General features: G+C 37.0%; 1 protein-coding gene across 1 annotated transcript; it reads left to right on the top strand.

Moving 5' to 3' along the window:
- Window positions 1–5,449: 5,449 nt before the first annotated feature.
- Window positions 5,450–11,306, top strand: rab11bb (RAB11B, member RAS oncogene family, b). Its single transcript, XM_065262272.1, has 5 exons — window positions 5,450–5,669; window positions 6,876–7,071; window positions 7,894–8,087; window positions 8,898–8,978; window positions 10,437–11,306. Exons 1-5 carry the CDS (start codon window positions 5,630–5,632, stop codon window positions 10,580–10,582), a joined length of 657 nt encoding a protein of 218 aa, XP_065118344.1. The 5' UTR covers window positions 5,450–5,629; the 3' UTR covers window positions 10,583–11,306.
- Window positions 11,307–14,454: the final 3,148 nt, after the last annotated feature.

Below are 14,454 nucleotides of genomic sequence, written 5' to 3'. Positions count from 1 at the left end.
CGTCAGTATAATATTGTTGAAGAGCTAAATTCATGCATGCAAGATTCATTTTGTTCAACTTTAAACTTATGACAGACAAAGAAATTAATTTACTCATGTTTCAGCCTCACCTGAATTTGTTTCGGTCATGAGGGTTTTTCAGACTGGAAATAGTTAACCCCGGGTTATCCTAAACCCCAGTCCTGGGTCAATCCTGGTTTATTTGTTTCAAGTTTCACACTATTCTTACTTCACCAGGGATTAAGTAATAGCCCTGTGTATTCATAATTTGACTTTTTACACGTTGCATTCCTAAACCATTGGTCAGGAGTCTCCAACCCTGCTCCTACACCTGTCTGTGATTATCAAGCAACCCTGTACACCTTGATTAGCTGCTTTAGCTGGGTTTAATTGGGGTCATAACTTTTGGCACCGCAATGCAGGGTTAACCCTACAAAAGCAGGGCTAACACTGCTTCAGAGCAAGGTTTCATAACCCTGGTTTAATTTCAGGGATAACCCCGCTCCTAAGTTACAAGTGTGAAACGATCCTTAACCTAGGGTTAAAAGCAGGGTTAAGAACTAAGATAACCCAGGGATAAGCGCACTGTGAAAAGTCCTATTAAGTGTTCAATATCAGTTGAATTTGATTGAAGTGATGGCTGTGTCTTATCATCAATATCCTGTGGTAATGTTGTGATGTATGGGGTGTCGTGTCCTAACCTGCAGGACAGAACACAAAACAAAACCTTCAGATCAGAAGAGAAACTGCTGCAGTCTCTCACGGCTCCTGAGGACATCACCTGACAGATAGACATCATACAAGCATTTCATAAATCAATTATGTGCGTAATTAAAACCATGATCGACCCAGTTTTCATAGAAAGAAAAAAGATGTCAAGATGACTTCATGTTCTAGATTTTTGTAAGTTATTGCACAAGGGATCTGAAGAGTAAATCTGATAATAATGTCATATTCACAGGGGTTTAAAACATACTGAAACAGTAAACTTCAAAATGTTATGTAATAGGCCAACAGCATACACTTTACATTATGTTTCCACAATGATAGGTGTTTACAAATAACTTTTTAAGGAAGTAAAACAGCAACATAGACATGAGTAAAATGAATTTGATGAATTCTGTCATGTTTTGGGGTTTTGTCTCATATGAACAATAGTTAAAGAATATCAGTATGAAGGTGAAAACCTGATGCAAGTTAACACTCACTCAACAATACCTTGCTATACATTTATAATGTTAAGGTTCTTGAGCTTGATCAGGGCACATATTTGTTAATGAGTTCAATTTTTTTTAATACAATAAATACAAACAACAAACAAACAAATGAAATGTACATTCCCATTTTATTGTTATTATTCCTATTATTATTACTATTATAAATTATAAAATTTTTGGTGCAAAAAATGTTGACCAGCATTATAAGTAAACTTACATAAAGTTATATAAAGTTCAAGGCCCGGTTCCCCAAAACGTTCTTATCGCTAAGTAGTTCTTAACCTATACCTTAACCTCTCTCTTAACTCTATGGCATGATTCCCAAAACGTTCGTACGCGAAGTATATCTTCTGTAAGTCACACTTTCGTAAGGTTGGTCTGGACCATTCGTAAGCTCTCTCTTAGCGTTGTTTGAGTGCAAAACGCTATCGCCGCAGTCTTTAGAAATCAGCGCAGCGCAGTACAAGTCAAACTATGGTATGCTGACAATGATTTTATGTTATGGACATTTTTAAGACTTGTAATAAAATATGTTTGCAATGGATACAGGACTATTTATGCAGTTGACTTTATTTGGTATCAGAACTAATGAATCAAAGACGGCGCCGGTGTTTGTTCCTCATTGAAGTCTGTTCCCTCTATGTTTATAGCGTTTTCATCACGTTACATTTATAATTTATTTAGAAAGATTAAAGATTTCAATTGGTTATACTAAAAATCAATAATATCATGTATTCTATTATACAATTTATTAAATATTTCATATGTGACAGTTTTATGTCTTTTAACATAGCCTGTCTTTTTCTTTTCTTTTCTTTTTTTTCTCTACTGTTTTTTTTTAAACTGTTATGTTTCCAAACATAATAAATATATATTATACATATAATATGATTCATACTGTAAAAATAAATGACTTACAATCAAGAACAGTCAAGATACATTACATAAATGCACACATATACATCTCAGTAGCCATTAAAACTTTCAATGTATATAAATAATAAACGTATAATGTGATAAAAATGCTATAAAAATACTACACTAAAGGGAAACATAGGGGAAACAGACTTCCACACAACACCGGCCGCGTAACTGTTAAGTCCATGCCAATTTATTTATTCGTCAACCCTTAAACCTTTTGACATTTTGCCTGACGAGGCTAAATAAAAAAATCGCCTTCCAAGACAACTCATTATGGAGCTGCTAGATCTTCTCAGACCATATTCTCTACCATTGCTTTTTATTGAAAACATTAATGGTAAGCAATAGCCTACCGCATTAAACAGAAATACTGCAATCAATTCTGATTGTTAAGTACCTTAACAGTCGTATAAAAGTGTATTACATATTTTTTTTAAGTCAAAACCCATGTCAAGAAGCGGCACAAGTGGCACAACGGGATAAGGAGGGTGGATAAAGAGCGAGGGATACCCGCTTCGTCTACCCGTATTTCTGACAATTTGATCATTTAATTAATAGTCTATATTTTACGGATAACTTAAACTATGTTAAAATAAATGTGACTGGAATAATTTGAGTAATGTTCCATTTGTATATAACGTGTTGTCTTTCTTAACGTCGTAATGCACCTTCGCGTGAAGTGGAAAATCGATCCCTGAGTGATCGATTGCAAATAATTCAGCACCTTCACTTGGGACAGCGCCATTGTACGTCGTACTTAGACGCAGCGTGTTAAGAAGCTTCTTAAGAGACACTTCGGGGAACACACTTAGGAACATCAACAACTTTGGTAAGATATATCTTTTTGAGTCTTCTTAGCACGCTAAGAGTGAACGTTATCGGGGAACCGGGCCCAAATCCTTTAGCTAAAAGACTCTTGAGTACTTTACACGTGCACACTACCCCATCCAGTGTCTGTCAGAGGAACTGCAGATGTGTGCAGGAAGAAACTGTCACTGTTGTTTGTTTTTATCTAAGAAAACCATCATAATTCTGTATCAACACATTTATTTAATGTTTGATGTTTCCTTGACAGTAATATTTATTAACTTAGGCATTTATCCAATGCAGGATGCATGATAATAAATATAACATAAATGTCTAATCTAATCGAGTTACGATTGGGATTTGTGATTTCTTAGTGAAAAAATGGTTACACTTTATAATAAGGGTCCAGCCATGAATCATAATGAACTAAGACATAAATGTATTTTTACTTAACCCTACTGGCATGTTCAAATTTTAACAACACTTTTAATGTTTGGAGTCAAATTTACCCCAAATAGTTTAAAATATGCTAAATAACTTCAAATTTAAAATAAAATTGTAGGGAAAAAACAACTTTTTATACATAAATTGTTTATTTAATATATTAATTTCTATGAAAACGTATCTTTTGTAGCACATAAATTCAGTGTATATTTAGTAAAAAAAATTAAAGTAGTAATGAAAATAATATATAACATTTATTTATTTTATTTGAGAACAGTTTTACCAGTTTTTCACATATTAAATAGTAAAAACACTCATTAGATCAGTTTTACAGGAACACTGCTTGTACTGTATGTACATTTATATACTTGGAAGACACTTTTATGCAAAAGTGACTAAAAGTAACTTCAAGTGAAAACGCATCAAAGAAAAGTTAAAAAAAGTTGGTTTAAAAATACACTTTTTTGGAGATGTCAAAGTAGCTTTGGGGTTACTTAACTGTAGACCCCAAACATAGGGGTGTAAATGAACTAATGCTGAGTTAAGGCATCTGCTAATCATAAGAGTCATCATTAACATGACATGTTTTTTAGTTATTAATGTATTATTATATTAATTAAAAATGAATTAATGTGTGGAGTCATGCATGTTGTAGTTAATGATGACTCTTTATTAGTTTATGATTACTATAAGCCTTAACTCAGAATAAGTTCATATTTAAGTAAGAATTAAGGTCATCAGGACGGACCCTTTTATAAAGTGTTACCGAACAAATCTTTCACATCTCACTCGGGAATAAAACATAACTCAAAAAAGAAACATTTACATTACATTTGACAGAGACTTTTACCCAAAGTGACTTACAGTGCATTACTCTGTATCAGATTTTTTTCAGTATGTGTCCATTGGGATCAAACCCATGACCATTTGTGCTGCTAATGCAAAGATCTACCACTGAGCTATATAAAAGCACAATCCATAAACAGCTAAAATATAAATGCTAAAATATGATAAAATAATCAGAATGGGTTATAAATGGCATTTTCATTGATCCTTTCTCTTATTCTGTAAAAGGGAAAGTCTTTGATGATGGTTTTGCATGCGAGTCATGTGACTGAATCTGAATGCTGCTTTCATTTGCATGTTACTATGGGAAGATTGCATGACTCACTGAGTCCTCAGAACCACCCAATGTCTTAGAGAAAAATAGCATTTGTAAATCATGATGTATTTTAATAAACAACATGGACTGCAGTTTTCTAGTTTGGGGAAAATTAAATATCAATCAGTTTTGAATAGGAGCTGAAATGTCTTTCAATGTTTGAAAAAAATCTTACATAATCCTAAAGAGAAAAATAAAATACATAAAACATATAAATCGAAGGAATTGAATATTGTTTTTCAGAATTTCAGTTTATACGTAAGGAAATTATTTGATCCAATAGCAAATTTAGATTTTTTTGATTGTTAAAACCTCAGAATTGTTAAGATGTGTATTGCTGTTTGTCTTATTCAGCAGTTTACAGCAGATTTCCTATAGGAAACAGTCAGGTCACTGAAGGTTACCTTACATGTTTCCTCCAGCACTTCCTGATGTTCTTCTTTATCCTTTAGCTTAATGAGTTCACATTTTCTCAACCTAACAGACAGACAGACAGACAGACAGCAGAATTGATCAGGGACGTCTGCTTCATAAAGTAAGAGGCTATGAACACAAGTGCATCAAACTACCATAAACACATACTGCAGTAAATCTGGTATGAGATCATCATGCAAATAACTTCATGTACAGACATAAAGCATTTTGCTTTCACATGCCAAAAAAGAACCATTAAGGTCCCCAAAGTAGGCCTTCCAGTCAAGAGTTAGGGTTAAATAAAAAAATTGATTAGTTAGTTTTCTTTTAGCCTTTATTTCTTTATGCATGTGGTATTTCCCTATAATTAGACACAGACTGATAATAAAAGGTTTGGTGGTAATCTTGGCTGAAGTGTGCACGTGTGAAGCGCGCCCTCTGCCGTGCGGTATGTATGGAGAGATTACGCGCGCGACTCCTCCCCTGCTGCAGATCCGAGCGGAGCGCATCACCATCACCATCTCTCCTCTCTTCCTGCGGTGACAGATCTGCGCATTTCTGCTTCTCTTTCCTTTCACTTCAGTCTTTTCTGTTTTGCATTGAACCACCGATCAAACATCTGCAGCTTTGGACGAGCTAAAGGTCGCAGCTGGTTACTCTTACAATGGGCAACAGGGACGATGACTACGATTTCTTGTTTAAAGGTAAAATTCTGCCTTCCCCCGCTTATAATCAACCCATTGTTTCAACCCTATTGATATTACGTTCATGTCAATGCTTAAAGCATCATTATATAGTGATTTAACTCATATCGTGCCCATGTTAAAGCTGTCATTGCACCGCAGGGGCATCAATACACATCAATCGATCAGTAACACCAGAACGCGTTCACATTCCTGTGCTTTATGAGATCTGGATCAATGACTTCATGCGTGCATTTATTTAGAGAGACATACAGGCCAAAAGAGCCAGAAGACAAAGATGCAGTTGGTGTAGCATTACCATCTTGTCTCATGATGCTTGAAGTGAACAGAAAGAAACTCAGTTTCACATTCAAATTGCAGTATGATGATCAATATAAATATGGATTAATTAGCTGATCATATGCTTAAAAGTCGTCAGATAGCAGAATGATTTGTAATAAACTGTGTGATGATAATATGTCAGTGTTGTCGTTGAGGTCAGATGCGCGCGTGACCGCCGCGAGTGTTACATTTGTTACAATGTGTTTGATGTGTCGCGTCACCGCCGAACAAAGCAAAACTGTTACATTACAATCAGTTTTCACTCATAACTTCACTTTATATCCTAGTATGACAACAAAAGCACACTGAAAGCTTACAAGGACATCTGAGTTCTGTGTTCAGCGTATGGAAATCAATGCAAAAACATGAACGCGTGTAAATGTTTTTACTGTCAGTCAAAGCTCTCGTGCTGTTGCTCAGATGCCACACAGCACTGAAACCAAACCTTTTCAACTTTAAGGCCCCATGTTGTCATCAAAAATCATTTGAAAGCCCCCACATGCATAATGTTTACTCAATGAAGTATTCTAGAGCTCGTCCAGCTAAGACCAGCATAAGCTGGTGAGCTGGTTTAAGCTGGTATTGCTGGTGTAGCAAGCTGGTCTAGCTTGGTTTTGGTCACTTTTTAAGTTGGTCTAGCATGACTTAGCTGGTCAGGCTGGAAGACCAGCTGACCCACCAGCTTGACCAGCTTTGCCAGGCTGGGAGGACCAGCTAAAACCAGCTACCAGCTTATGTTGGTCTTAGCTGGATGTTTCAGTAGGGTTAGCTTATTTTAATGCTTGTTTTCTCTTATTTTAAATCATCTTGAGACTCTAGTAATGAACCCTGGTTAAGAAACACAGCATTAAAGAAATCTTTAAATATGTCTGCTTCACTTCTCAGTTGTTCTGATCGGAGATTCGGGTGTGGGGAAGAGTAACCTGCTGTCACGCTTTACACGCAATGAGTTTAATCTGGAGAGTAAAAGCACCATCGGGGTCGAGTTCGCTACCAGGAGCATTCAGGTGGACGGCAAGACCATCAAAGCACAGATCTGGGACACGGCGGGCCAGGAGAGATACAGGGCCATCACATCTGCGTGAGTACAAATACTGGTGGTACAGATGGTAAATCAATGTTTCTTTCATTTAAACCATGGCACAGAATCATTTCAGTACGGATGTATTTTCAATGCTACTCTAAAGCATCATGGTACTGCTTTTTATTAATAAAAGGGCTTTTCATTTCAATAGTTTAGATCCAAAGCACATAACAACCGTATAATACAGTACATTAGTGGCCAAAAGTGATGTCTGGAAGGAATATTTGTGCAATTTTAGGGATCCTGCAGTTTTGAGTAAAGTAGGCAAATAGCATATCAGGGATAATAGATTTTATTCTAATACGCAGAAATGCATAGAAGAAAAAACAAAAATCTCACAGGAAAGAGCAAACATCAACTGCAGTTTCATCAATTATTCATATTTTGTTAAATCTCTCTTGTTTTTGATGCCAGCAGTCATTCTCCTGAGCTTTGACTCAATAAGCTTTGTAAATGTGTTGTGTGTCATTGTTTGCCAAATCTCCTTAAATTCTTCCCAATTCTTGCTCCAAGCAAAGCAACATGCATACAAAATCTTAAATAATATGCGTGAATAAATCAGTTGTGCTAGGATGGACGTCACTTTTGGCCACAAATGTATACAAATGTGATTTTTCAAGATATTTATATATGCATCTGTGGTTGATAAGGTAACAGATGAGTTTGGTTAAATCTCATGATAACAATTAAATGATGACAGTTTTTACTAACCAAAGTACCAAAGAGAACTCAAACCACATCTGTTAACTTATTTGAAGGCAATAAATTTAGGTATTTTCCACTGTAAACCATCTTGTAACTTTGTGTGTATATTTGCAGGTATTACCGTGGTGCCGTCGGTGCACTGCTGGTTTATGACATCGCCAAGCATCTGACCTATGAGAATGTAGAGCGCTGGCTGAAGGAGCTGCGAGATCACGCAGACAGCAACATCGTCATTATGCTGGTGGGAAATAAAAGCGACCTGCGGCACCTGAGGGCGGTGCCAACCGATGAAGCGCGAGCATTCGCAGGTACACAAATCCCCAGGACAGAGTACCAGAGCTGTTACCTGCCATATCTGTAAACACACTGTCAACATTACTAAACACAGTATCATAATGTCAATGCAGATTAAATTAATGTGTAATTAAAAAATATAAAAAATAAATAATCAATGCACTTTTGCATTTGAGTTTCACTGCATTGATTAATTTTTGCACACCTCCTATAAGACTGAATCCAGACAAAGCAAACTAATTAGGATCTTATGCCTGAAACACAATCAGAATGAATGTTTGTGTTCGTAAAGCTGTTTCTTGTATGATTTTTTACATTCACCTCAGTGTTCAATAAGATTTACACAGAAATGAGTTGTGTGAATAAACAAAGGTTGTAATAAAGAAAGGAAGTAGTATGACTGTGCGTGCACACAGCCAGCGACTTCGTCTCTTTAAGTGAGGTTGTAAGGAGGCGTTCCTAATTCTGGTTGTTTTACTGCAACTATAAACAAATGAGTAACCGCCCTCTCATTAAATGATGAAAGATGGATGACATGAACTTCACTGCTTTACTCTCATTGGTTGTCGCTCACGAAAGTCATTCGTCATTTGCATAAAGTTGAACTGTCTGTTACTTTGTTGCACAGGTGGAAACACCTACTACCTGTTGTAAACGGTTACTTTTGCTCATGTTGCTGGAAATCACCAAAGTTCCATTGAAATTAATGAGATTCGCCGTTGCTAGCCGCTGGCAGTGTGCATGCAGCTTGAGAGTATGTAGGTTATATCATCAGGGGATTATTATAAGAGCAGGTGATAATAAATGCACATGCTTGTTTCCAGAGAAAAATAACCTATCATTTATCGAGACGTCTGCCCTGGATTCAACCAATGTAGAAGAGGCATTCAAGAACATTCTAACAGGTACATGATTGTGGGTGTGTGTGTGTGTGTGTTTGTCTGTATGTCTGTATGTATGTGTGTGTGCGTGTAAATCTAAATTTATTGCTATTAAACTTTTCACAATTTTGCATTGTGGCAATTTAACTCTTTCACCGCCAGCGTTTTTTTAAAAAGTTGCCAGCCAGCGCCAGCGTTTTTCATGATTTTCACCAAAGTTTAATGCCTTCCAGAAAATGTTCTTCTTTAAATATATAAACATACAATATACCAAATGAAAGAACAGACCCTCTGCTTTCAAACAAAAAAAACCGTTTCATCCTACCTTCAGTGGTTCTTTTGTAATCAGCTTTTGAATATGGGTAGGTTTCTGCAAAAACACCACATTTTGAGCAAAAAGCAGAGATAATTCCATTTTTGTGACGGACTTTTCATAGAGATCCCATTCAGAGCGATCTTTAAAACAGACACGGACATGCAGCTGCTTGCCATAGGGCAATACTTCTGGGTTTAAAAAGTTGCGGAAAGATGGAAAATCTCGTCATTGGCGGGGAAGCGTTTTCTCTTAATTGACGAGATATCTCGTCAATGGCCGTGAAAGAGTTAAGCAGCTTTACTGTAAACGCATATTAGTAAAGACAGTAATACATACAGTAAGAAAAAAACAAATATTATAAAGTATATAGAATAAACTGTATTATTGCAAAATTTAGTTATGCTAACTGTAATAATACTTGAGGAGCTCAGATGCAAAAGCCACTAAATGCCACCTTGGTTAAAAAATATGATAATAGTATTAACCAAATGGTCTTGGCACGTTTTATACTTTGATCAAATAGTTTTGCCTTAAATCTGCTTAATCCGGGCGTAACGCCATTTAAAAAATATCACATTGTTGGCAGAATCCATTAAATGTCACAATGATTTAGTAGCAAAGTCCTCTAAGTGCATGGAAGATGAATTGCGCCGATGACTTATAATCATCTCATTACTATTAAAGTGAAATTACTGAACCTAAACAAAAGAGTTTTATAAAATTCTCATTTATAGGAAAACATGTTGGACGCACTTTAGAGGGTTTTGCCTCTGAACTCTTCGATTGTAGGTTTGTTATCGGTTTAAATGACTGAATTGATGACAAATACAATAAATTGAATTTATTAAATCTGGTTTATGTGATATCATAAAGGGGTTGGGAGGAGTTTTTATTTACACAAAGAATGATAATGGTACAGATACATTTAACTGGAACCATCAAAACATCACCCTAAGAGACTGACACAGTCAACATTGATGTCATTAAAATCACCTAAAAACAACCGGTTCAGCTCAGTTCCTCTAAACACAGACTATCTAACCATGATTTGAACACGATTTTACCACAGTTAAAGCTACCGTGTTAAAATGACTGTATCATGTACAGCTTTTGCAATAGTTTTTAACATTTTTAACACGGCTCATCCAATCTCCTTTATTTTCTAGAAATCTATCGTATTGTATCACAGAAGCAAATCGCCGATCGATCAGCTCACGACGAGTCGCCAGGAAACAATGTGGTGGACATCACCGTCCCACCGACAACAGACGGACAAAAGGGCAACAAACTGCAGTGTTGCCAAAACTTGTAACCATGACAACCGGCCCCACCCACCTGTCACTCATCTCTGATTTACTCAACATGTTGTTGTGTCACTGTTCTATGTTTGATTTGCATAATACATGTGTTTTTTTATTTTTGATAGCTTGGCAACTCACATGCTGAAGTAAAACTTTACAGTATCTGACTGTTTTATTGGCTTCCAGAGTGTGTTTAACAAAAAAATGAAGCTTTGCTATAGAAGAAGACGATCCAGAGAAACAGTTCATGTCTCAAAGTAAACGTGTGAATCTCACAGAACCTGTCAAGAACGTCTGAAGGTCATATTTCACCCCCCCATATCTTAAAAAAATAAATTGTGTTTTACATAGAGAAACCAGCATGTTTTGCATTTTTACATTATGTTACCGTTTTGCACAATAATCTCATTACTGTAATACTGTAAAAATCTTAATATATTTACAGTATTACATTTCTACAAAAAAATGTCAAAATGCAAAACAAGAGAATGGTCCTAAAACAAGCGTCCTTCTGATCTTGTCTTTTATCAATTTTGATTTTTTGGGAGATTTACACTGAAAATTTTCTTTTAACATTAAAGTGAAGAGGTCAAATCAAGTAAATAAGTGTTTATATGTGAATAAGCTGCTACTGTAGTTTATGAATCTGATGTTTTTCTATTTCTGACCACATAAATGCTTTGTGAGCTAAATGTGAAATTTACAACAGAGAGGAAGAACAAGCTCCCCCAGCCCCCCCCCCAAATTTTTTTTTTCATGGTTTGATTTTCCAACTATGCTAAATAACAAAAACACTGATGTGGAAAGCGTTGTGCAAGATAAAGAGTTAAAGCAGGTAAATGAATATAATGAGAAATGTCTTGTTGTTTAGGCAGAGCTCAATATATTAGAAAGACTTTCTGATTTTATAATAATATAGATCTTCTAAAACCAAAATTGTATGCACTTTTTTCTTTAATATGTGTACAGTCTCCATTATTGTCATACAGACCTCATTCTCTCTGTTATATCTGAAGAAAACTCCTCAGGAGGTTATCTGTGAAAATCATACACGCATACATGCTCAATAATCTATTTGTAATATCAATATTTTCAAATTAAATACATACAACAGACTATGAATACTAACCGTATTGCATAAAAAAACAACTACATGTACACATGTCAAATAATCCCGTAAGACCAAGAGTTAATGTTTCTCTGAAGTCTCAAACAGAGTGATTGCATTATGGGTAAAAGATCACATAGAATAGAACACTTGAACTCAAATTCTCATATAATCCAAATAATCGAAGTAAGGCAATTGATTTTAGCTCTACTTCTACTGTATATATTTTTATTTATTTTAAGAAATTTAGAGAACCATCTGACACGTGAAACATACTGAGCAACGAAATGAAATATAAACCTCTGAATAATATTTCCTGAATAACAGCAGTGTGGTCTACATTCAGCATATTTCAGAGTTTATATTCCATGTTAATGGTCTCAGCATTCAGGAAACCTGTACACAGCTGATAACAGACGCCTGCTGTGACAGGTCAGGCCATCACAGTCTGTGAGAAAAACAGCAAAGCACACACTAACAAAATACATGTAATACAATAACTTCACTGAGGCTACAAGATTATGGTTTTTATATCAATTTAATTATAAAAAGGATTAGATGTTTTTATGAATAGTTCAAGTCCATATCTTGAACTGGCCCAAAACGCCTGTTTTCACTGTGCACTATAACTTAAATTTTTTTAATCTCAATTCTCAAGTTCACATCCACCAGCTACTGGTTATATCTGGAGTTAAAGACACAGCACAGCATGTCTATATAACTCCCGTGCTGAAGAGCCAAAAGTCCTGATAAGAGAAGTGTCTTAAAGTTATTATTTTTTTTGGGCCATTTTTGCCTTTATTTGATAGATAGTAGTTACAGATGACAGGAAAGTAGAGAGTGAAGAGAGGGGTATGGGACTGGCAAAGGACCTCGAGCGGGATTCAAATTCAGGTCACCAGAAGTGTGTCTGCACCATGTGTCGGAGCACCGTCCACTACACCATCGGCTCAGACTAAGAGATGTGTCTAAGGGGTGGTTTCGTGGACAGGGATTATCTTAAACCAGGACTAGGCCTTAGTTTAATTAGAAAATATAACTAGTTCTAACAAACGTGCCTTACTAAAAATATTACTTGTGTGCATTTTGAGGCAAAACAAAGGGCACTGATGTATTTTAGATATGTCAGTGCAAGTTGTTTTCAGTTTGGACAGCTCTTACGTTTATTTTAGTCTAGGACTAGTCTAATCCCTGTCCAGGAAACCGCCCCTTAGAGTCCTGAAGAGACATGAGACCTAAGAAACAAGAGACCTGTATAGACACGGACATCCTGACAAGACAAGTGTCCCAAAGAGGCAAGCATCTAAAAGAGACAAGTGTCCCGAAGAAATAAGAGTCTTGAAGAGACATGTGTCCTGAAAAGACAAGCATCCCGAAGAGACAAGCATCCTGAAGAGACAAACGTCCCGAAGAGATAAAGAGTCTTGAAGAGACAAGTGTCCAGAAGAGACAAATGTCCAAAAGAGACAAGTATCCCAAAAAGACAAGCATCCTGAAGAGACAAATGTCCTGAAGAGATAAGAGTCTGGAAGAGACAAGCATCCCGAAGAGACAAGCGTCCCGAAGAGACAAGCATCCTGAAGAGACAAATGTCCCGAATAGACAAGAAACCTGAAAAGACAGGCATCCCGAAGAGACAAGCATCCCGAAAAGACAAGCATCCCGAAAAGACAAGCATCCCGAAAAGACAAGCATCCCAAAAAGACAAGAGTCTGGAAGAGACAAGTATCCCAAAGAGACAAGCGTCCCGAAGAGACAAGCATCCTGAAGAGACAAATGTCCCGAAGAGATAAGAGTCCCGAATAGACAAGAACCCTGAAGAGACAAGCATCCCGAAGAGACAAGCATCCCGAAAAGACAAGCATCCCGAAAAGACAAGCGTCCAGAAGAGACAAGCATCCCGAAAAGACAAGCATCCCGAAGAGACAAGAGTCTGGAAGAGACAAGTATCCCGAAGAGACAAGCGTCCCGAAGAGACAAGCATCCTGAAGAGACAAATGTCCCGAAGAGATAAGAGTCCCGAATAGACAAGAAACCTGAAGAGACAAGCATCCCGAAGAGACAAGCATCCTGAAAAGACAAGCATCCCGAAAAGACAAGCGTCCAGAAGAGACAAGCATCCTGAAAAGACAAGCATCCCGAAGAGACAAGAGTCTGGAAGAGACAAGTATCCCGAAGAGACAAGCGTCCCGAAGAGACAAGCATCCTGAAGAGACAAATGTCCCGAAGAGATAAGAGTCCCGAATAGACAAGAAACCTGAAGAGACAAGCATCCCGAAGAGACAAGCATCCCGAAAAGACAAGCGTCCAGAAGAGACAAGCATCCCGAAAAGACAAGCATCCCGAAGAGACAAGCATCCCGAAGAAACAAGCATCCCGAAGAGACAAGTGTCCTGAAGAGACAAGAGTCTTGAAGAGACAAGTGTCAAGAAGAGCATGCGTCCAGAAGAGACAAGCTTCCCAAAGAGACAAACGTCTTGAAGAGACAAGAGTCTTGAAGTTACAAGCATCCTGAAGAGACAAGCGTACCGAGGAGACAAGCGTCCTTAAGAGACAAATGTCCCGAAGAGATAAGAGTCTTGAAGAGACAAGTGTCCTGAAGAGATAAGAGTCTTGAAGAGACAAGTGTCCTGAAGAGACAAGCGTCCTGAAGAGACAAGCATCCCCAAGAGACACGCGTCCTGAAGAGACAAGAGTCTTGAAGAGACAAGAAGAGACAAGTGTCCAGAAGAGACAAGTGTCCTGAAGAGACGAGCGCACCGAAGAGACAAGCAT

Source organism: Paramisgurnus dabryanus, chromosome 6 (assembly GCF_030506205.2).
Source record: "Paramisgurnus dabryanus chromosome 6, PD_genome_1.1, whole genome shotgun sequence".
In the NCBI taxonomy this organism is placed as follows: Eukaryota; Metazoa; Chordata; class Actinopteri; order Cypriniformes; family Cobitidae; genus Paramisgurnus; species Paramisgurnus dabryanus.
Note: the sequence above shows the minus strand (reverse complement) of the source record. Positions and strands in the feature narration are given on the sequence as shown.

Bases quoted from the DNA above. Each gene is read 5' to 3' on its own strand.
- rab11bb (XM_065262272.1), top strand. From the start codon at position 5,630: ATGGGCAACAGGGACGATGACTACGATTTCTTGTTTAAAG. The intron at 7,072-7,893 runs GTGAGTACAAAT...GTATATTTGCAG, and splicing joins TACAGGGCCATCACATCTGC to GTATTACCGTGGTGCCGTCG. The intron at 8,979-10,436 runs GTACATGATTGT...TTTATTTTCTAG, and splicing joins ATTCAAGAACATTCTAACAG to AAATCTATCGTATTGTATCA.